The sequence below is a fragment of the Argiope bruennichi genome, chromosome 4, assembly GCF_947563725.1.
Source record: "Argiope bruennichi chromosome 4, qqArgBrue1.1, whole genome shotgun sequence".
Taxonomy (NCBI): Eukaryota; Metazoa; Arthropoda; class Arachnida; order Araneae; family Araneidae; genus Argiope; species Argiope bruennichi.
In genome coordinates, this window is record NC_079154.1 from 136,029,867 (window position 1) to 136,055,689 (window position 25,823).

General features: G+C 26.7%; 1 protein-coding gene across 1 annotated transcript; it reads right to left on the reverse strand.

Moving 5' to 3' along the window:
* Window positions 1–5,141: 5,141 nt before the first annotated feature.
* Window positions 5,142–25,691, reverse strand: LOC129966620 (uncharacterized). The gene is made up of 6 exons (XM_056081118.1): window positions 25,559–25,691; window positions 19,069–19,190; window positions 15,086–15,170; window positions 12,884–13,248; window positions 7,639–7,758; window positions 5,142–5,346 (listed from the first exon to the last, which is right to left on the reverse strand). The coding sequence occupies exons 1-6, from the start codon at window positions 25,575–25,577 to the stop codon at window positions 5,236–5,238; spliced, it is 822 nt and encodes a 273-aa protein (XP_055937093.1). The 5' UTR covers window positions 25,578–25,691; the 3' UTR covers window positions 5,142–5,235.
* Between the last annotated feature and the right edge of the window lie 132 nt (window positions 25,692–25,823).

A 25,823-nucleotide genomic window follows, 5' to 3' on the forward strand; every position in this document is an offset into this window, starting at 1 on the left:
GAACAAGAAAAAGTTCATTTTTATATATTAGATTTGTATGAATAAAGCTATACTTTATGTATAGTATAATTGGCAAGTTTATGCTTTATTATTATTTGTTATAAGCGCATATTGTATGACTTTTGAAACAAAAAAAGGGTATCCTGTAGCTTAAAAAATTCATGTGATAGACAAAAATTGCTCTTATATTTGGATCCAGAAGCCAAAACTTAGTCAAAAACAAATCTCAGATCTAAAACAACGAAATTTGTTTCCCTGTGCAATAAAAGGGTGGATCAATTATACAATAACATTAGTATGAAAAATATTATGCATAATATTCAGGAATTTTAGCTTTACGTGATTTGTTAATTTTAAATTAAGTTGCTTAGTTTGAAACATGTATTTTATTGCCGAGCAATTAAATGGAAGCGTTTTTAAATTAAATATTTTTTTAATCCATAAAGGATATTTATTGAATCAACGAAAAGGTGCATCAAATTTTAATTTATTCGATAAATACATTTATTTATATTTTTGTTCTATGAAAATAATTATTTATATCCATAATATGAAAAATGCGAAAAAAAATTATCATAACCTCGATAAAACGCATTTCATAATATATTTAATTGATTCAAGTGAGTAAAATCTCAAAATTAAGTATTAAAAATTGTCTTTAATGGCTATTTTTGATCCCAAGTATTTGATTCGAAGAAGCATACATATTACCACAGTAGACTTTAAACTTGTAAGGCATGAAAAAATATTTTGTGCAGTGCATACATATTTTTTATGCCGATCGACGAAATGCAATTTTGAAATTAAATTAACTACGGTTTTAGCTTATTTAGAAAAAGATAAATCTCCATTTTTAATTATTATTTTATATTATTAAATTTGATCTGCCTCCCTATTCTAGAATCTCTAACGGACAATGAAAACTGTCTTGTTACCAGTACCAGTACAAAAGAAGGCTGAAAAAGGCAAAAACAAGCTGGTGCGTAATGAATTATATAAAGAGTTGACAAATAATGACGTTGAAAATCCGCCATCAAGTCCGGCTATAAAAGAAAATATGGATGGTGTGAGAACATTTATGATATACAAATAGACGATATTTCAAAATCAACTGGAGCTGGCAAACATCCACCATCAAATCATAGCATTATAAAAATTGGTACCAACCTGATACTTTTAAAAAGCATTCTACAAAACAAAATTTTGAGTAGATTCAACATTGGGCCAAAAATTTTAGATGCCAAAAGTTTTAAGTACGATAAAATCCATTAAATCACTCTACAAGTACACAACGTTTTAGTGCAAATTATTAGATACGAATTTTAAGCATATAAGGTTTATACGACTAACAAGTGTATTTTGGGCATTTTCAGCTGTATGGTTGGATTGCTTTCAATGGTTTAATCACATAGCACCTTAGAAGCATCTCGTAGAAATTTAAAGATCGCGAAATTAGTAAAAATTATATTTAAGCCCAAAATGCATGTTTAAAAATGAACGAAAGGTTAAAGTGTAAAATTGTAGTTGTGACTGTTCAAAGAATTATTAATGCCAAAACAAAAAAAAATGGTGCAAAGTGCTTTTAATAATCGTGGCAATCGCAAAAATGTTGGTTAAGTTATTTGGTTTTAAAAGGTACAAGTTGTTTGAGTATAATGACGGTAATTTTTTTTAATTAATTGAATTACAACCTGAATTTGATCTCATTATAAAAGAACACATCCACAAAGCATATAAAAAAAGAGAAGGTTAAAACTCTTAATTTCAAGAAAAAAATAAAGAAAATGAGATAATAGACTTGCTGCATCAAAGAGTTGATTCTCATATTATTGATAAAATAAAAGCAATCCAAATATTCCCCATAATTTTAGACTGTACTTCTGATATTAATACGGTAAAATAAATGACCCTTGTAATCAGATGATTCAATAAAAAAAATCTGATGCCAAAGAGATTGAAATAAATATTAATGAAAAGTTTTGGAGATTCCTAATAGCTAAAAGATCCACAGGGAAACAATTGTCTGAAATTATAATTGGAGAACTTAATGACTTAGTTTTAAATCTGTAGGATGTCAGAGGACAGGGATATGACTAAGGATCCAATATGAGAGACAATCAAGTATTTAAGAATGAAGGGGGAAAAAAATTAATTAGCGAGCATTTTATATTAACGTGTAATATCAACTTTCTCCATCTAGATATGTCAAAAGCATTCATGGAAGCCGCTAATTTCTCCAACATTGTCACCACCCCATAAAAAGAAAAATCCTGCATCTATTTTTCAGTGGGAAATACTTTTAAAGCATATTCAAGAATGTAAGCCATTAAGTGACAATATATGGGAGAGTTGTATAGAAGCTTTTTAGATTTCATTTGGGAGATGTATGATGCATTACTAAGCATTTACGAAAACAAATTATATATATATATATATAATTAACCAGGATTAAATGAAAGTTTGATACTTAATAAGCACAGAAATAATTTTTAATAAACACAATTTGAAGGAAATACTGTGCACTAGTTAATTTAGCATTAATCTAACTTAAAATTTCAACTAAACAGGATGAATACTTTTGAAATTTGTTTTCTTACTACATTTAGTTCAATAACTTATTCAAATTAATTATCGAATGTTATTTCACAATATATTTTCAGGAATAAAGTGAAAACAAGTAATACTTCCAACGCATTTAGCTTGAAATCTGGAATTAAAAAGAGAGTAGATGGAACTAGAACAACATTTAGAAATAAATAAAATCAGCAATTGTTAGATTTATTTTAACTTAATAAATAATATAGCCGACACAGTTATTGTACATAACCAAAAAAAAAAAAAAAAAAAAAGTTATTTGGTTTGAAACAGTTATTTGAAATTTTTAAAAAGCATTAATAGGCTAATAATTAAATGTAAATTAAAAAAGAAAGCAAAGATATTTTTGATATACAAATTCATAAAGAATAGCATGTCTTAAAAATTAATTCCCTCCTTACATAAATTAAGAGAGTGCATACAGTTGTTTTTCATGTTTAGAACAGAATAGATAATATTTAATGTTTGCTTATTTTTTTTAATATGGCCTTAAATAAATAAAAAAAAATCATTTCATATCAGACGAATATAAAATAATTTTTTGGATGTTAGAGACAAAATGTTTTCATACATTTCTGCTTAATAGTATTCTGGCATAAAATATAAATGCTAAGATAGATATAGAAATTTAATGGTATAATAATGAATTATCACAGAAAAAAAATATTTTTTAATGTGTTATATACAAATTTGTATAAAAATAATGTAAATGTACTTCAAAAATGCAGTAATACATAAATTTATATATGGAATATTTTGATTACAACTTTTAAATATTTCCTAAATAACAAAAATAATTATAAAAAAAGAATCACAAGAATTAAAATTATAGGAGCATTTGACATTATTTAGAACAAATATTAGAAATGAACATGAATGTTTTTTTTTTTTTGAAATGAACAATAATATTTAAAAAATTGTAAAATTTGCTTCCCAAATTAAAATCTTAAAGTAAAAACATGAACTTATTTTTTTGAGTTACAAAGAGAAATTTTATTGTTTTAACTCACTTTTATACAAGGCAAGACAAACACACAATAAAACTTTCACCAAATGCTTCATAACATTTGCTTGCTTGAAATATTTAAATCTTAAAATTCATATTATGGAAACCATGCTTTATTAATATTTATTTAATATTATGGAACTTAGCTTTATTATACTAATTATTAATACAAATTTAATAAAGTCAAGATGTACATATTATGTTCTATTACATCTTTGTACACTGAGATAAATGAAAATAGTAGCCAATAAAAAAAAATTGCACTTTAAATTAAAATTATAACGGCATGAGTATATTTTTTTATTCAGCATTTTATCTTTAAATCATTTTTTTTTTCCTTTCTGGTCAATGGAAGAGTGACCAGAGAGCAATGGGGGGTGGGGTGATATAGATGCTCCAGGGGTCATAGAGGCAAAACATTATTGCATTTATACCTCTCTCTTGAGGGGGAAAAAATGATAAGAAAAAGTATATCATGTGCCAGGCACTATAAACCCAATGATGAAGACCAAGAACAAACAAATCATACTATTTGAAGTGCCACTTACTCTGAAATTCAAAAGAAATTTCCTAGTCATACTTATTATGTTGATTTATAAAGAGCAGTTGTAATAATCAATAAGAAACAAGTAAAACTATAAATTTATATACAAATTAAAGTTTTCATTTAATAAATTAACGTGTAGAGGATCCAAAATAAGTTGGAATTTAAACCTTCTATAATAACCTTCAATGCCATAATTCATATGCAATACTAGTCTACTATCTATACAATTCAGATGACCCTCTTCTTTGCTATATCTTATGAATAGTACAGTAAGAGTAAACTAATTAGATAGACAGTTATGTTATAATTGTGAACCATAAGTAAATTAAATTGCAATCAAAAAGTTAATAGAATATTTTTTAGAATACACATTTTTAAGTGTTATACCAGCCTCATCCTCTCAAGAACTACCACTGTTTCAATGCAGCATAATAGGCCATAATATTTAAGCTTAGTTTTAATTTTCAAAAGGTTTCAAATGCATTTCAAAACTGCTTATTTATCATTAACTTGTATTAAAGAATATTGTGTCAAGATGTAGCTGAAACTTAAAATTGTCTCTTTTTCTTATATCTGGAATTCTTGGATTTGTGCAATCCTGATTCATTATTTTTCGAGTTTTATTTTTATTATTATCTCAATTTATAGATAGCAAAGAAAAACATATAAGTGCAATAATTTCAAAAAATTTATTTCTTCTCCAGAAACAAGCAAAACTTGACCATTTAAAAAAGCCCAGAAATTAAAAAGTTTACTAAACTTATTAAATGATTAAGAAAAACCAATTATTTTTCACTAAATCTTAAAAATTATGCATTCATTACTGAAAGTGTTTGAAAACATGTATTCTTGAATGTCATTTAAAATCCTTGTTATTTATTTGTAATCATGTCTGATTTTTACTCCTTGAATTTCAAGATTAAGCAAATGAAATTAAAATCACAATTAAAATATACATTTTGTCATTCTAGAGAATTAAAAAACATAAACATGTATTGAAATATTATGTTTTATTAACTTAAAAAATATATAAAGTGAAATCCATATAAAATGGGAAAGCAAAGTTAAAAAAAAAAAAAAAAAAGATCTATTGACGTGCCAGTATTGCATTTCTAAGCAAACGATTTTCTTCTAACAGTTCTTCAATAATTTTAAACATAGTTGTACTTTCTGATGCATGTCTTTGTTCCATTTCATCCTAAAGAAATAAAAATTAATTAGAAACTTTTTCTATTAAAAAAAGTAATTTCAAAAGGTTTGTGTTAGTAAATTAAGACTGATCAGTGATTTTAAATAAAAATGCAAATATTTATTTTACTTTTAATCTTTTTTTTTTTTTATCATTATATGAATGAAAATAAGTTCATTAAAAAACTAATATATTTTAAATACTGCCAATTTTTGTTTGCCTAGAATATTGGCTTTCCTGATTATTAAAGTATTGATACAGAATATATGACTATTTAAAATTTTATCCTTATTCACTAAAAAAAATATGAATTTAATGGAATTTTGTGCAAAAATGAATACTCTCAAAATAATGAATTTTAATATCAAGTGTTGAATGAAATATCTGCACATCATGGCGAAGTTTAACAAGAAAAATTAATACATGTGGGAGCTGCTAACAGATCTCATATCCTGTATGGCGCCATGATGCGTCATTGATCACATGATGCTTTCCCGCCATAAATGGCAGACGAGTGGCTCACGCTCATAATGTCTTGTCCTTGTAATCTTAATAAATATATTTCACATATTAAAGCTGATCTTCGCCTTTCCCCACATTTTGGGGGGCTCGACCTTTCTCGTGAATACCCCTAGCAAATCCTGCCAAATTGTCGAAATTCTGTAGACGTTTACAATTTATTTAAGACGTTAAATTGATGTTAACATTTTTCATAAGAGTAGATTTTTGCTGTGGATGATTTACTGGACTAATGAATGGACGTTATTGCATGTTTTTGATGGACATCACTCAACTTTCAAGGTCATTACTTTGCGTTCTTCTGCAACTATAATGGCATATACTAACTGATATAAAAAAGGAACAACATCCTGTTCGATAGTTCTAAATCAGAGAAGAAATGTCTTCAAATTCAGAATGGTGTCTCATACAACCAGGGAAATAATGCATAGCTATGGTAAAGTGACTGTGCTCAATTTATTGAGATAAGTAACAAAGTTCCTAGCGGTAAATTAAAAAAGTTAAAAAAAAAAATAAATAAAAAAAAAAAAAGAGAGAGAGAGAGAGATCAGTCCAAATATTCAATAAGGAAAATGCATGCTAAAACATTTTCTGGAGTTATTTATAAAATTGGTGGAGATATTTGTAATTAAAATTATGAGCTTTCTACAACTTAAAAAATGGGTATGTCCAAGAATTGAAAGACGCATTTTTTGATATCCCCCTCTCGAGAACCTTCTTTTTTCCAAAGTTTTTCTCTTTTTATTCTTTTCATTGCTTAAAATTTCAATATGCTATGGCTTAGCTTGGAAAAACTGTATAATAATACCAGGGAATACAGGTTAGGAAAGATCATAATTTTAATTGGAAATATCTCCAATTTTATAGATAAAATACAAGAAACTTTTTCCTGCATTTTTATCATAGTATAGCATACATATCTCTAATTGAACTTTATGGCTGTTCTTCTTTATTTTTGTAATTTCCTCAAAAACTAAGCAAAATAACTAGACAAAACCTTTTTACTACTACATTTCCAAAAATAATATTAAAAAAAATTATTAAACACATAATTGAACAAGTGCTAACTTTGGCATATCTAACTAAATAAATTACCCAAATAATAATTTCAAATGGAAAAGTAACCCAAATAATAATAATTATGAGATTATTATAATTTCCCATTTTTTTTAAATATACAAATAGTATAAAAATTATTTTTGAGATATTTTTACAAAATATCACAATTTTTTTTAACTGAATCAACTGAAACTTACTTAACTTTTGCTTAACTAATCAACTGAAACTATTTAATAAACTTAACTTTGAAAGGTTTTTTTTCCTTGCACATACACTCTAATTATGTTAAAATTGAATATTTGCAAAGAAGTGAAAGACCCATTTTTATAAAGAGAGATATACATATCAAATTATCAGAATAAAGAACTATTTAACATCAAAGGGAAGAACAAAATTCAAGAAATAGTCTTTCTGGCAAAAGGTATCCATAATCAGAAAATACCATTAACATTTTGGAGTTTCATGTTTCTATTGCAGAATATTTACTTTCGAAGGCACTCAGACACAAAATATTTTGAGCCCCAAACAATCAAATTAGAAAAATTTCCAACTAAAAGTCATAAATAAATCACTACATGTAGTCATTTTTAAATAAGCAATGTAATAATTATAAAGTGCCTCTAAAAATTTTATTAATTTAACAATTGAAAAATAAAATATTTTAAATTACATTTTAAGTTATTTTGACTACTGCATTTTGTGAAGAAAAGAGAAAACATTTACTTTAATAATATAAATGGTCTTCAATAAATCTGTGTAATGTGACCACAGCAATTGCTGAATGCCCTCAACTTTAGATTCAACAGCATCATTTATTATTTGTTCAAGCACTCCTGATTGTATCTGCAAGATAAACAGCTTATTCAATAAGTCTGGGAATGGAAAGAAAAAATCAATATCATTAATGATAATATCTTTGCCAAAGGTAAATTAATCTTTATATTTATAACTTACATTAATCAATAAACAAAACTTAAATCTCTACATTTTTAATTAAATTAATGCATATATGGATAAATAATTGGAATAACATCAAATTCATAAAACATATCCTAAAATAGTAATATTTCAATACTTCAGATCTAAAAAATAAGTAATACTTCAGGTCTAAAAAAATTTCAAGAAATCATACTAAAAATTTGTCATAAATATATATACAGTGAAACCCATAGAGCTTAGATACTGATCATGTTACAAAGGGGACGGTGGTCAAAAATTTTGATTGGGACTAGATCAAGCATTCCGAGTTTTTTAATAAACAGGAGGCACATGCATTTTCTTGGGTTCACTTTTATTTTCCAGCCGATGAGCCAGCACTGTAAATGTTTGAGCTGATACTGTTGTAATTGTGTAATGACTATGCGTGGATCCCTATTCTGTGTTAGAATGGCGGTATCGTCAACAAATATTGCTGAGTGACAATTCCTAACTTGAGGTTGATCATTAACGTAAATGTTAAAAAGAGTTGGATAAAGTAAACTTCCCTGCGCATAACCGCTCAGGATTGATCTGGAGGATGAAATTACATCGTTTATTCGTACCCTAAAGTTATGAGAAGATAGGTACGAACATAAAATTTTGATAAATTGTGCCGAAAATCAAAGTCGCATGCACTTGAATAAGAGCCCTTCGTGCCAAATTTTATCAAAGGCTTTGGCTATGTCCAGAAAAAGAAAGGTTCGGGGTCAGTCAAGAAAAGTCTTCTGTACTTGTTTCCTATTGGATATTAGTGGATACCGATAATTTTGGAGGGAAAACATCATTCACGCTTCTTCTATTATCTGGTCTTCATCCGAGTTGCAATGATGTCGAAGTGAATTCTCGAGAAGCGCACTCAAATTCTGTATCAATATAAGAACGACAAATCGGTGAGCAAGTCAGCTGCATTATTTAACAGCAAAAGAAGTAAGAAAATTGAAAGAAAGCAAAGAAGAAACAATTTAAAAAAAAAGCAAATAAAAATATCAGGCTGTTTGAATTCTAAAGAATATGAAGACACTAAATTTTGTGGTGTCAAATAGATGAAAAGTATGTCAACATTGCGAAGAAAATTCCTGTCACTGGACTTATGATTCAATACAAGGCAAAAGAACTTGCGGATGCTCTGGGAATTGAAAAGTTCTCTACCAGAAATGGGTGGTGGACAGATTTCGTACTTGGAATAACATTACTTTTCGATCTAAGTGTGGCAAAGCGGCCGATGTCAACATTAGTTCATGTGAAGACTGTCAGGAGCATCTTCCACTACTTTTGGCTGGATATGATGACAAAGACATATGAAACATGGTAGAGACAGCACATTACTTTCTTGTTTTGCTCAATAAAAGTATTATTCAAAAACCTAATGATGCCAGAAGTAGAAAAATTCCGAAGGAGCAGCTTACCACTAATTTTTGCACCTGAAGAGGGGGGGGGGGGGGAAAGCCCTTGATCATTTAGAGATATCAAAGACTCAGAAGTTTTAAAGAAAAAGGATTTGAATCATCCTGGTATGTTGTGGTATGAGAATAAAAAAAAAATATAGATGACATCATCTACTTTTGAAGAATAGCTAGTAAACTTCGACAGAAAAAATGTGAAAAATCAAGGCAGGAAAGTTCGGTTCAAGATTTATTTTTTAAACAAAAAGACAAACTTGAAAAAATGGCTGTTTTTGAGAAATGTAAAAACCTAAAACAAAGTCAAGTTATATCGCTTTTTTAATAAAATTTAAAAATAATTAAATAAAGTACTATTTTTTCTTTAGATAAATTTTAAACTTCATTTTAAATGTGTTGTACCTGCTTAAATTATGTATTATAGCAATTATCCTTTAATTGTAACTAAACCCTTCAAAGCTGACAAATTTTCTCGGAATGTAGGAGTGGCCACTCAGAGGTCTTACTGTAATGTTATAATAGTGAGTTTAACATTACATATTATGACCACAATTAGCCAACTTATATGAAATATTGTTTAAAACATTGACCATCCCACATTGCACTTGCACAAGTTTGATTCTTCTTGTAATCATCAATATCTGAATAAGCTTTAATTTCATGAAACAAATTAATTTAATTTCACAAAATTTTAAATATTCATTAATACTTACTTTATAATTACAATAATATACTAAGATGATAGTGAAATCTTTTAAAAAGAATACTTTATCTATGAAAAGGTTGCTTATTGTAAATGGATTTATTTATTCGAATAAGATTTTAGTGCATACATTAATACCGAACGTTTATAAATGAATATCCCTAATTTTTCTTGTTTTCTTTTAATAGCCCTACAATTACATACTTATCATTCATTAGAAGTTACAAACAACAGTTGTATTTTAAATTCAACACAGTTATATGTGTTCACTGTAAACCCTCCAAAAATATGACTGATATCATGGTGATACTATAATTCTCCCAAACTTTTTCAATATCAGGGTGGTCATCATTTTTTCTGTTTGAATATCCTTGGCTTTTCTCTGATATTTTCAGATGTATCTACTATCCTCAGAATGATGTTGCTTAGTATTCTTTTCTTTATTTATTGCACAATATGTTCTTAACTGTATGCAAAAAAATTGTTCTACTCTTCTAATTAAAATAAATGTAAAATAAAATTTAATGCTCAAAAATAAAACAAAAAACATTGTTTTCACTTATTGATTTACAGATAAGCTTTAATTATGCATAACATTTCACTTTTTTTTCCAAATACATTATTCAGTACTAGAAAATGCATGCCCATCTAGACAAATATTTAGGCAACCTATCAGATCTCAGAACCGTTTATCAGATTTACTTACAAAAAATACAGTGCAAAAATGCATTGGCAGAGTGATTAAGAATGAAATGATTTGTTTCTTGTTTCCTTCCTCTGATCATACTGTTAACCAACACACAAATCAGAAATGAGCAATAATTCTACTAATAGAAAAAACATTTACAAATGAAATCACTACATCATATTTCAAAACAGACCATTACATCAAAATAAGAAAAATTATTCAATGATATCAAAATAGCATTAAATTTCCCACCACCAAATATAGTAAAAAAAATCACCAGTATATTGGCTGAATGTTTAACCCATAACTTACAGAAAAAAGTGGGAAATTTGTCCGTATAATCCTCCCCCCCCCCTTTATTGTAGAAAAAGAAAAAAGTTTTAAACATATAAATTTAAAATGATAGCTTAAATGAAATTTATGAATTTTTGTAGCAATCAGTTTCATATATATCAAAATGTATAAGAAAAATGCTGTCTTCCTTTTTTGAAAATGTTTGGGATTATTACAAGAAAAATGTGTATCTATAATATATCAAACAAATTAATTTTTTGTGTTTAGTATTATTTCAAAATAATTTTGTTGAATACATGGGAAATTTTAAATAAGATATATATCTCACACAAACACACACAAAAAAAAAAAGTGAAAAAAAAATATTAGCAATAATGTTCATAACATCCCTCCATATGAAGAATTTAATAAATGGTTCATATTTATATTTAAAAGTAAGCAAATAATAACAAATAAAAAAAATATCAATGACATCTAATACTTGATAATTCAACGAAAAGATCTCCAAGAAGTGGGAAAAAATTATTGTAAAATAATTATTTAATTACAATAAATTATTTTGGGATTATAAATCCGGTTTAAAATAGTTTTGAATATTAATACTCAAAATTCATATTTTCATTTTCTTAATATGTGGTACAATTGACTTTTAACCTTGAAAGCAAAAGCAAAACCACTTTTAATTATACATTAAATTAAATATGGTGGCTATACTTTCCTTTTCCAATGTAGATCCAAATGTTAATTTAGCCAATTTTACTGTATTTAAACTGTTTTGGCTATTATTAAACCTAATCTCAATTACAGCTCAATCTAAAAACGATGAATTAATGAATTATAATACTGTCAGATTATCTTTGCAATGCCATAAATAATGTAAGGAAATGGAATAAAGAAATAAATTTCTTTAGATAAGTATACAGAATATAAAAGTAAGGCAAATATTAAATTAGTTGAGACATAAAACAACCACCACAATTTGAATCAGAATCCATTATGAACTAGATACATGACAGTTTTTTTCCAGAATTGTAAGAACTTCTCAAATATAGCCCTAATGTTGCTATATATCCAAAATTTTCGATCCCTTAGAAACTTAATTATAAATCATCTATCACTTGGAGCATGTATCTCACGTGACACTTTGAAAGCATACATCAGATAGGTTGTCTGTTGGTTGGGCATAATGCAGAACAATATCTCTTTGAAATCAAGGAACAAATAACTGCTCTTTGATGAAAGAGCAGTTATTTGAAAAGAAATTAGCAGAAATTAAATCATCACCATATCATCTTTTCAAAGCTTCACACCAGGCATGCAGAAAAAAATGCGGGATGAATTATTGTACTGCTCCAATATCTTTCATATTTTTGGAGGAGCTCACATCAAACATTTATAACTGTGTTGAATTTAAACTTCAAACTGTTATTTTTGATTTCTGATGAACTGCAAGGCTGTAGTTCATCGGAATTTGTTTTCTTTTAATAGAACTGCAAATTTGAGTTATTCATTAATAAAAACCCTTATTTTAAGAAGTACAGTAAAATACAATTTGTGTGTCTTCATACTGATTTGAAACAATGTGTGGTCAAACTTTTAATAAACTTAGATTATTACAAATTTAATGCTACTAACAAACAACAAATTCATTAAAAAAGAATCTTTGAAGATTTTAAAAATAAAACTAATATATAAAGAATAATACTGAGTAAGTATACTAAATAGTGCTCGTTTACTAGTCTCAGCACTACTGTATAGTACGATACTCAGTACCATACACAGCATTGTACTGAGATATACTAAATTAAATAGTTATCTTAAAAGAGTGTAACATTTTAATGATAACAGCATAATATTTTAACAATAATTTGTGAAATTATTATTATTATTATTATTTTTTTTTACCTGAGATAATGGGTTACGCTGATTTACTGAAGACGACTTGTCAGTTTTCTCAAATTTTTCAGAACCAACAGTTTTGGGCACAATGGCAGCTCCAGATTGCAGAGAACATTTAGCTAAATTCATAGAATTTTGTTTAGCTGAATGAGAATATTTTCCCTTATTATTTCCTTCAATTTCCTTCTGCTGATTTGTTCTCATTTTATCATTTCTTTTAGCTACAAAATTGATTAATAAGTCTTTACTTCTTTTAGATGCAAGTGATGATTTTTCTTTCTTGAGTGAACTGGTTTCTTCAGGAGAAATAGTAAATGCTTCATCAAGAATGGATGCACATGATGCCATATTATCTTTATTTGTCAAAGTTTCTGAAATATTTAATGTAACCATGTTTTAACAGCCTTTTCAATAAAATATTTTCAAATTTCTCATTTTAATAGATATATAACTTATTCTATTAATTCTGCATTTTTCTGTTCATTGTATTATACATATTCCTTAAACTTTTATTATTCCAAACCTTACATCACCCCCCATCATGTCAGTCTGTCGATGAATTTAATAGTAACAATAATACAAGTTAAATTTACACAATAATGATAGCATATTCTGAAATGTTAACTAGTTTCCAAAATGGCAAAATTGTTCTAGTTTGTTTAGATTGAGGCCTGTGCAGCTTTTATTTTGAAGTATCTCTCAAAATGGAAAGGAAGGAGATAGATGACATATCAAGGAGTCATAAACAACCATATGAAACAAAAATTTTCAAAATCAGTGCAATGATTGTGGCTGGGAATTATGTTGAGTTTCTCTACCTCCCCCCTCCACACAGAGAATATATGGTAAAATAATATTTTTTCAATTTCCCTCAAAAATGGAGAATGAAGAGTACAAGCAACCTTTGATGACATATTTAAGGGTCATTAAATTTCATAAGAAATAAAAAAATTTTGAAATTAGTTAAGCAGCTGGTACTGACAATGAATTTCTCCAGAAAGAATATACAGTAAAGTTTTGTTTTTTCCGATTTATCTAGAAAATGGAAGGTGGTGGAAGGCAAGTAATTCTCAGTGACATGTCAAAAGTCATAACATTTCATATGCTGTAGAACCCTCTATGAAATTATTTAACAGCAGATAAATGGAAATACATTGCAACCCTGATGAAGCTTCTGTTTACCTAAATGACTGTAACAAAAATCGGCCTGTTTACTACCAAAAACAAATGGTAACTCTTTTCAAAACCATCATAACAATTATTAAACTCTTATTAAAGAAAGTTTCAGCAAGGGGTTTACAATTGTTGCAGAGTTTTCCTACACTAGAAAATTAAAGTGTGGAAAAAAGATTTAAAATCAGCTTAAAAAGCTATCAAGAAAAAATCTTATATATAATATTTATTTTTAAAAATTCCATTTCATTATCCAAATGCTTTCTCAAGAGTTAAACTTCAACAAGACAAAGCTATAAGGCATTTATCGAAAAGCACCATTGCATTCCTTGAAAAAATAATTTAAGTTCACAATTCATTATATATACCTTTTCAACATATTCTGGTAAAGTTCTCATGGACTGTTGCATCCTTAGTCTTTTTTTTTGGGGGGGGGGGGGGGAAGGCAAAAAAAAAAACTTTGAAAATGGAAACTCATTATAATTTATGAATAATGGAAAGTAAATGAAGAGGAATAAAAATCAATATCTTCGGAAATTTTACAAACCCCTCTTTTTTTTTTTTTCTTGGAAATTAACAATGCAGATTAAATAGTAAAGTAGACTATCAGATTGAATGCTTAAAAAAAGTCTTGATATTTTAAATATTAAATAAACAGTCTTGAAATCATTCTAAAATAAGTACCCTCTATATTAATTTAAATTACTTTACTAGAAAACTGATTTTCAAGTATTGAATTTTGAGATAATTCTTTGTGGCTGAAAAGACTTAGGATCTTCAAGACTTTTATAACCAGTACATAAAACTTCCCATAAAACTTATAGGAGCAAAATTCAATAGAAGAGAAAGATATGTAACAATGATATTAAAAAAAATAAAAAATTATAATATTTTACTTTTTACAAGGTACATTAATAAAAAATAAAATAAAAGATTTATGTGAAAAGATAAATAAGTATTTTGTAATCGGAATGAAAGAACAATTTTAGAGTGCAAGGACAAAACTACAATTAACATTCATATATGCTTACTTACTACTTTTAGCAGTTTTCTTTTGAAGCATTTTAGTTGATTTCTTACTTAAGCTTTTTTTAACAGGAATATTTTCATCAACATTTCCCTAAATAAATAAATAAAAAAATAACAATAATTAACACATACTAAGAATTTTATTAATCAGTTTTTCTTTCCAATCCATCAACAAGATTAATAATCATTTGGAGAAATTTCAGAAAATATTACATATTACATCCATTAAACATATGACTTACTGTGGATAATAGGATAATGTTAAAAAAAGAACTATAAAAATGCTTTTTTCCTGATAAACTGATGATTAAAATTAATTTGTATGGTTTATCATTAACTAGACATTCAAAAAAGTGTTGAACTTCCAAATTCAAAAATAATGCAGGAAATCTTGATTGTATAATAATTATTTAGTTATAGCGATGAATTTCTACATACATATTTCCTTTTCAGATGAAAATGTAATCAATTTTAATACAATTACAACAAAGTCTCTACAAGGAATAATTTTTTTTTGTTAGATTCTTATTATAATAAAGAGTAAATGCAGTTATAAGTAAACTAAGAAGATAGTAAATACTTTTAAAATGAACGCATTTTATGTTAAAAGTTTTTTTTTTCCCCCATCAAAATTACGCAGAATTTATAATACATACATTTATTTGTATTTAGTTAGATATTGATGTCCTTTCCTAAGTTTTAAAATCTACCCTTTTAAAAATCATAATTTAAATTAAGCTTAAATCTTTATGGTAGATATTAATTGAAGTAGTTTCAATTAAAAAAAAAAGGAATTAACTTTAAAGCTGAGATGGTTGTCAGCTCACAAGGAAAGAGAAAAAATATAAATTTTTAAAATGCAATTTTACTGTTGAATAATATTAAAATTTTAATTATAATCATATTACTTTATTTTCTAAAAATTATAAAAAAATTTCCCATTACTTCAATAAATTATACATAATTATCTGAAGGAAAATTATACATGATTTTCCTTTAGTACTTCCTTAACAAATAAAAATGTACATGCTTTAAATCAGATGTATTTCATGCAGGGAAACATGAAAGTAAAACAAAAACAAAAAGCAGAAAACAAGGAAAAACAAAGAAAAGCAAATCAAGAGAGCCAAAGCAAGTCTTGTTTAGGAGGATATAGAATGAACATCAGTAAGCGAGGAAACGGATCAGAACTAGTAAATTCTCAGCTCTATAACTTATATGTTAAAAGAAAAACATTTTTTTTTAAACCTCTGGTGCATCACTTAACAGTGCAGAACAAAGAGCGTAAAATACTATTCAGTGAGCAGCCATATCCTGTGTCTCTTATTTATTAATTCATTTTCTATCTCCTCTTTCTACTTTTTGCTATCAATCCCACCTTTTAATTGATACAAGTCTTAATACAAAAAAGTAATCAAATCAGATTGAAAACAGAATTTAAAAAAATTATTTTGTAGGTTCTTGAAACTCTGCAACCTTAAAGTTCAACTCATCACTGCCTTCTGGTACAACATTTTTATTTTTATCATCATTATTATTATAAATTGTTATATTGACTATATTGCAAAGATTCATATGGCATAAACTTGATATAAAACCCCATAAAGACTAAACGTTTTCCGCAAACATTTCCTACATTTCATTAACAAGGAATAAAGTAAATTCATAATAGTAACTGCCATGCAAATTAAAAAAAATATAGCTATAACTATAGATAGCTTATATGGAAAGCCATATTAGATGTAAATTTGATCAAATACTTATGAAGAAATAAAGGAAGATATGATTTAAAATAATTAGTCAATAAATAAATAATCACAAAAATGCACTTAGTTATGGGAAGAAAAAAAAAAAAGACTTGCAGATATACTTTTACTTAGGCATAACAGATAGAGAAAAAAAAAATTATATCTTACTTGTTAAATTATATCTTACTTGTTGTGTTTATGTGTCATTAAAAGTCAAGAATAAGGATTACTGAAAATGATCATTTTAAAGAACAGTTTTTGTTAAAATTAAATATTTTTCTCTTAATTTTTTTTCCCTCCATAAATGAACATAAAAATAGGAAAATGCAATTTGAATTTCTTATTTGAAGAAATATCAAGACTATTTCTATTGATACATATCTTTCTAAGAATAGCTGAAAGCTAAATGATTGAATCAATTAATGAAATGGAAAAATAAAAGAAAGAATTGCAATAATAGTATATTTTCTACATATGTGTATAATGAAATGAACTGTTAAACCTTTTTCTCTTGTATTATAACATTTCATATCCACAGTTTTTTTAAAAATGCCCATGGGAGTGGCCTCCCTAAAACGTTCATGCATATTCTCTAAATAAACTGTTATCTCCACATCCCTACAAAAAATTATGAACTTTGGGTAAAGCAGAGAATGCCTTGCTTGGCATTGGCGTACAATTGTTAAGAAATATTAACTTTCGGCATGACTTTATCTTTTTAAATGAATCTATTGTACAATCCTTCATGAATTTTTTGGTGATTAATCCCTCATATGTGGTTAATAGTATCCAAAAATCAAATCTGAATTTTAGACATGTTTTCTCAGTCAACTGAAACCAAAATTTGATACAAAACTATAGTATGGTTACAAAGTTCCATAACCAAATTCATTGCATTTTTTAACTATCACATTTACATGCTCTGGAATTACAAATCCATAGGCCTTGTTCAATTTGGTTCAAAATTTTTTAGGTGTCTGCCTTATAGATGCTACATCTATAATTTGGTAAATGTAAATACATTATAGATGTACTGAACTGTATTCATATAGCTCTCTTCATTGTGTTAATTTAATGTTAATCTCTTCTACTTAGTGTTCTCTTCTTATTTGTTAATTTATGTACGAACAGCTGGATAGACAGATATCCTCTGAATAGATTTTGCTCAAAATTTGATTGAAATCTACAAACTTGGTGTAAAACTTTTACATCAAACTTCATCCTTCTAACTCAAAGCAATTTTGAGTTACATATTGGAAGGTATTTTGGGACAAATACTTCTCTAAAATGTGTTTTTCAAACTCGGGAAAGTCTAAAATGTGGAGATTTGATAAAACCTTAACACATTTTTGACAATTGCAATATTTTCTGTATTTGTACTTAAAAAAGTAAAGAAATAAAATGAGAATTGCCATTAGAAAATAAATATGAAGATGTCCTTGTGCAAATATATTTTAAAAAAAGACAAACTACTATATTAAGTGACACATCTTGCTTGATTTTGATATATGTAAACTGCAAAAAAAAAGAGCCTCCAAATGTTTTTTCAATAAATTCCACTTAGTTTATTTTTATTGCATTTTAAACAAAACCTTCAGATAATAGCTACATTAGGAAACAAATCTAATAGTCACATTATTTTGTTTTTATGAATGTATGTTAATTGAGATATCTGTCATTTTACATTTATATAAAAGTGGAATTTCAAAAGAGATCAATGACTTGAATTTAGAATATACATTTGCACTAGGAAATGCTCTTAAAGCAGTATGGATTTGAATACAGACAACAAAAACTGAAGTTTAATTTCCTTCCTCAAATTAACTTGCAATTGAGATGAAATAACCATCATTCCTAGATAAATAATGTAAGTGCAATGTACAGCATTCATTCTGACAACAATGAATGTTGTTGTTCATTTCTACTGTTACATGTATAAAATAAAACATCAATTCAAGTAGCTACGAATCCAGATAAATGTTAATTACAATCATTTTTAAAATATAAGAAGAAGAATTTAAATGTAGTAGCTGAAAAAATGCACCCTTGGTTGTTTAATTGCCTTTATATAGTCAGCTTTGAAAAAATTGATCTTCATTCAGAAGAGAAAAAAATGTTAAATGCCCTTCAAAGTCAGTTATATCATTTTTTCCCCTTCTACTATCTACAAATATAGTATAATGATTTGAATTAATTGGTTCATTCATATACAAATATATCCAGTATATATAAAGAAATTACCAAATTTTCAGAATTAACTAAGTTCTCTTTAAAAACATCTGGTCCTTTCAAAAATTTTGAAAAACTGTCTGATCGTCGTTTACTCTTTTCCTCATCAAAGTTGCGTATAGGTGAGAAGATCTCTACAAAATAATACAAAAAAGCAAATAAGATAAAAAAATAAACTAATAAATTACCTGGAATATACAGAAAATATACATATATAAATATAACCAAGGTTTCTAATGAATATTAAAACTGCTAAATTTGAGCAGAATTATGCTGCTATATAGAGTGAAGTATTTGAAAGTTTCAGAATAAAACAAATATTTCATTTTTAGTTTTAGTAAAAGATTAATTACATCAAAGCTGTACAGTAATTCTTTGAAATATTAAAGTACCAAAAAATTACCATTAATGATTTGTATTTAATAATCTTAAAATATTCATAATAAAAAGAAATTGTTCTGAATAGAAGCCATAGAATCAAATCAAATAAGGGATAATTTACTTAATTTTGAAGAGAAAAGCAAGTATTATATTATAAAAAATAAACTATCAATTTTCAATGTAACCTTCTACAGGGCAATTTCATTTAATTAGAATTGATCTAAGAAGGAAGAATCTAAAAAAGACCATTTGTAAGATGTTTAAATGTATGTGTAAGGGAGGAGATATCCAATAGAAGATTTAAAAATATATAAGTACTTTCATATTGCTATCAATTAATGATCTCATAAAACTTTTTTATGTTAGAGTCACTCTATCTCAATTTAATTTTAAAACGACATCATACTTTGATGAAACTTTAAGGATCTATATAAACATGCAAAATAATTTTCTACAACTTAAACAGTTTTGGGTGGAAAGCATTTCTGCTGTTTGAATTTCCTACAATACACAAATCTATTTTTACTAATTACATCAATAACTAGGCATTCTGAAAAAATAATTCAGAGCAAATGTTATATGTTTATGCATATGTACAATAAATTAGCTATGGTGGTTAATCTTTCCCATCCATTATCTGTTTCAGACTATCAGTAAAAGTGTGATTTTCATTAGTTGACAACAATGTTGCATGCTGCTTTTGAAAAAATACCAATAAATTATGTTTGATAAAAATTACTGATTTATAAAAAAAAAAATTCTCATTTTATAATAAATTTCGCTGATTTTTCCCAACCTTCTGGAATTCCTGATGATTCCTAGTCGGCTGGCCACCCTATAGTTAAAATTTTATATCTGGCAAAATTTTTTAGAATTTCATGATTTATATTGATTAAAAATTGAAATATGTTCGTTCATAGAAAATTACCTTTATTTACCAACCCATGTTGATGAAAATTGTTATAAATATATTTATAATATATGAGGAATACAGAAAAATAATCAAGGAGGCAAGTATCTGTAAATGTTCCAAGAAAAAACCTTGAAATATGGTAATGAAAATTGGAAAATAAAGTACAAAATTCAGTATTAAATGAATTATCACCAAAAGAGAAAAAGATAATCAAAAAATTATTTATCGTTCTAAAATTACAAGAGGAAAAAAAATTAATGTCTTTTTCTCATCCTTTCATTATTCTTACTAATTTCAATAGAAATCATTTGACTTTTCAAAAATAAAAAAGTTTAAACATTTAAAAAAAAATTGGTATAACATGATTAAAATAATTGAGTTCTTAATTGTATTGCTGAGTGATCAAAGTGTACTTTTGGGAAAGTATAAATTTCTACAAAAGGTATGTTGTGATGTTTTCAAAATATAAAAAATTTCAATTAAGAGTGCACTTTAAATTATAACTATAGAACAGAATAGTAATTTCATCAAAGCGTTTTAAAGTGAAATTGTAACAAAAATTATATGCATCTTGCAGGAAAAAGGTAAAACAAAATTGCGAGCAGGTTGAAAGTAGCTTAAATGCTCAGGATGACAAATGGGGATGTACTCCTGAAAAAATGTGATTGATGAATTAAATTCTTCATTCTATAATATTAGTTGCTCTCCAGGGAAATAACATGCACTTGATGAGCATAGAGGATCATCTTATGGCAAAGAAAAATTCAAAATGACTGAAAACTTAATTTCCAGGAGAAGAAGGAGAGGGAGGGAGAATGTTATGAAAATCCAAAAACTAGACAAGCTTATATATAATAAAAATTGATTAGATTGAGAAAGAAACAATTGATGTCAAATTTGATTATATTCATTGAGCAAAAACAATAAGATAATTTTATTTAAATTATCTTCATTTTGATGAAATGAACTCGGCAGCTTAACAGCTTCGGTGATGTCAATAACATCACTGCTGCCAATTTAATAATATGCAATTAAATCCAAAATATGTTGCCAGTAACAAATATATAAACATTTTACAACAAGAAACATATAAATTAAAATGTTGACAATTCTACCTTCACTATGTGGTCTATAACAAAATTAAATGATATTTTAAACATTTAATTATTTTGTTTATAGAGGTCAAAGACTTTTTAAAGATAAATATTTTTTTAGCAGAACCATTTATAAATGTAGGAAACAATTGAATTCTAAAATGTTAAAAAAATATCACATCAGCTGGATGAATATTTCAGAATTTTACTGGAAATGAAGAATGTGGTGAGTATAAAGGGGGAAAATGTACAAGAAGAAAAGTTCAATTTTATGTAATTTTGGTGAGCTATGTTTAAATTGTAATTTGTAATAACATTGATTTAGAAATATGATTTTCAAAATTTTTTTTCACTATGAACAAATTGTTTAAATAAGAAGGGAAGAGTTAAACAACATCTACATAAGCAAATTAAAATAACATAACTTTGCAGTTTTGTAAGATAAACATTACAAATATTAACTTATAATGCTTTTCTAAAGCAATGCTTACTTCTGGTTGTCTAATTTTAAAAAGTTCATATTGAAGATATTTAAACTCTTTAGGAACAAGATTATTCTGCAATTTCTGACCTGATATGTGATAATAGATGATTTAGCAATGATTGAAACAAGAAAAATCAACAGAGAAAAACCAAATAGTCCGACATTCAATGTATGTAAAAAGCTGCAAACTTTATTTGTGAAAATGAAGAGTTAATATCCTGATTGTTTTATTGATGGTATTTACAATAACTTATGATGCTGTGATAAGGCGAGTGATGTGAATGCAGATGAAGATGTCATAGCAGCATTTTTATAATGTCATGAACCATCTATATCTTTTTTGGAGCTCAAAATGAAAACAGATACATCTATTATATCCATCCTTCATGCCACTGTAATCATAGAAATTCCAAAAAAGATGACTAGAAAAACTTGTCAATATTAACAAGAGTACCCGATACATGTTCTGTTAAATTTTAAAAATGCTTAGAAGACTGAAGAGCTTCAAAAACATATAATTACTTCAAATAGCAAATTAGAGACTCTTTTCATGCATTAATTTACAATGTTTTTCAAAATGGAAAGTATAGGGAATAAATGATTATGGATGATATATCTAGGTATTAAAATATTCCATATGAAGTCAAAAATTTTGAAATTAATGATTTTGGCTGGCAAACCCTGTTGAAAGAATTTATGCCATCAAAACATATAGTTAGACAGCATTTTTTCGATTACCCTTGAGAATTGAGGCAAAATAAAATCTTAATTTTATTAAAACAATTCAGTTTAGAAAAATGCAAATTTTCATAACTTCAAGCTATGGCAGGCAAGCCTTGATGATAATTTCAAAATCACAAGCTTCCATATGGGGAGAGAAAAAAAAAAAAAAAATGGTGAAATGGGATTAGTGTTTGAGGCTGGGCAATTGGCTCATTAATTTTCTTTACAGTTTCCTTTATCTTAAATACACAATAAAATATATTCAATTATTGTTGTGGCTTTAAGTGCTTAAATCATTTAATAATTGAAAAGGTTTGTAAAATGTTATTTAAAAGGACAGATTAAATGAAAAAAATCAAACTCAAAATTTTAATTTTTTTGTTTTCAAGATATATATGTTATAAAATTGTAATGTTTTTATAGCAATTTCTTTAGGTTAGACAAATTTATGGCTTCTTATTCTTCAGGTTACATTACAAATTCTCAAGCATTGAGCATATTGATTTTTTTTTTTTTGAATAGAATTTGAGCATATAGAAATTAAGCATTTTTTTTTTTTTTTTTTTTTTTTTGGGAGTGAGAGAGAATACTAACATTTTTAAGGTATAGGATAGATTTGAAGCATAACAGTAAAGAAGGAGATCATCAGCATAGATTCTGTATTATAATTATTTTAAAATTATGCATAATATAAATATAGGAGCTACTTAAAGAATTAAGAAATGTTTCAATGAGAAGATTTCACATTCGAAATAAAGTTTTTGTAAAAAAAATATTAAAATGTTGTTTTAGAAGAAAATTATGGAATTTATTGAAAAATGGAAGAATTTTGTAAATTAGCCAAGTCTAAGATAGAGACAATATTCAGTTTTAAAGAATGAAAAATTTCTTTTCATTTGCTGCTTGAATAGTCTTGTGATGGAAGAGAAAACAAATATAATTACAATTCCTGCGAGGTAAAGAATATATGTAATACGAGTAAATATAGGATTTTTTAAAATCAATTTCCATAAATCTATTCATAATCAATCTTTCAAACATTTGACAAATTACTGACATTAAAGAAATAGGCCTGTATGATTAAATATTTCGACAATCCATTCCTAATTAAAGAATATGAAAAAATTTCTACAATATGCTAGCCAAACAGTACTTGTCTCCTGATCAAAGTTCATTGTAAATCACTTTTAATTTATAGGAAGATTTTTAATGAAGATGCATTTATATTATGGCCAATAGAAGAATTGGGGGCTTTCTGAATCACATGTTATAATTCATTAAAGCAGAGCCAGAAATGATATTTGCATATGTTAGTGAATATATAAAACACCAGAAAGAAAAAGATACCATGAAAGTAAATAGATGCTAAACAATAGCAAATGTTAAAGGAAATTTTCTAAGTGACATTTATGAACTATAATATAAACATCACATCTAGGGCATATGGAATTCTATATACTCAAGATTCTCGGCTAGGGTGATACTTCATAGCAATTTAGTAGCACTATTAACAGGTTATTAGACATCAGTGATACCCTCATCTTGATATAATGATCTGATATCTCAACAGGGTAATATGATCTTCATACACCGTCAGAAAGAAAAATCAAAACCTAAGTTCAGTGATTAAGTTGAATACACATAATCCAAAACAAGTTATATGTAAGATTGAAATGCTTATGAACAATACAAGTAAAATAAAAGGGAACCTTCATTACACTGGGATTGCAAAGAGTCACGCTGATATTGGAAGCTATCCATGACCTAAAAATTATGGATCCAGAAAAATGAAGCAGTTTCTACTGGTGAGATGAGAAGATGACACAGATGGCCCACAATGTAATCCTGCACAATGTCAAATAAAACATTTATCACAAAATGACTGCATTGTCAAATGTTGGGATGCTTTGAAGTTTTTCACATAATGGAAGTATTTTTGATCCTGCAATTGCTATTCATACAATACATAAAAATGTAATTGTGCTGTAGTTATCGGTTATAATTAATTTTAATTAAATCCTTTAGCTATAACTTCATGAACCAACATTTCATCAAATTTCCATACATCAAAGCTATATTACTTTGTTTCACATATATGTTCATGATTATGAAGTATATGAACTTTTATAATATAGACCAACTATTTTCTGTAAGATAGCAAGATAAATAGAATGAGTATAATTAATTCTTTAGATAAGACTCAAGTGCCTAATACGAGATTTTTACCAATTTTAGCAAAATTGCATTAAATACTTACAAGCTTCCCAAATACCCTTTTTACATCATTAATTGAGCTACAGTATAGATTCTACAGTATAACTTAGTTCTCCGTCTTGTTTTGTTTATTCCATTTTGTTTCTCTCTTTAATTAAAATACTGAAATTTTTAAAAAAATTCACAATTTAAATTACATCTACTACATTCTCTTAAAGGTAAACAATTTTAAACTTTAAATAATAAGACAAACTACAATTCTATAAAAATAGAATTTAAAAACATTTAATCAAGTTTTTTTTTAATGTTCAAAACTATGGATGTGATGACAAAGAAGAAAAAAAAAAAAGTACAATGAGAGGAGAAATAATCGGGGATGCTTAATATAATATTTCATAATCGCAAATAAAATCTTATGCTTCCTTTTATAGAAACATTCGCAAAATTTTCGCCGCTAAAAGATTTCATAGGTTTATTAGACAGGAAGAAATAAAAATATATATAATTTCAGATTGTATCTTTCCAATTTCATGTAATTTTTTATTATATAAACGAAGCTGCTTAATTTAAAATAATACTTCTTGTCACATATAACGAAAAATTTTCAACATTTCTAAATAAAAACAGCTTTCAGATACATCAAATTTGAGAAATATCGAAATTTTAAATAAGGTTTTCAAAAATTTATTATACCTGTATTTGCGCGATCCATAATAAAATAGGCAATAAAAAGAAAGCAAAAACCTGAAAAAGTTTAATTAAATAAACCAGCAAATTGAAAAAGTTTGAAGTTTACAAATAACCGCCTTTCATATATTGTTGCCATTTGCCTAAACAAAATTCTAGAACTTTATTTCATTCCAATTGTTTCCTCCAATTTGTAGTAAATGAAAATTAACTATCAATAATTATTAGCTATAGATCGAAAAAATTTTTACTTCAAATTTAATTATAGAAA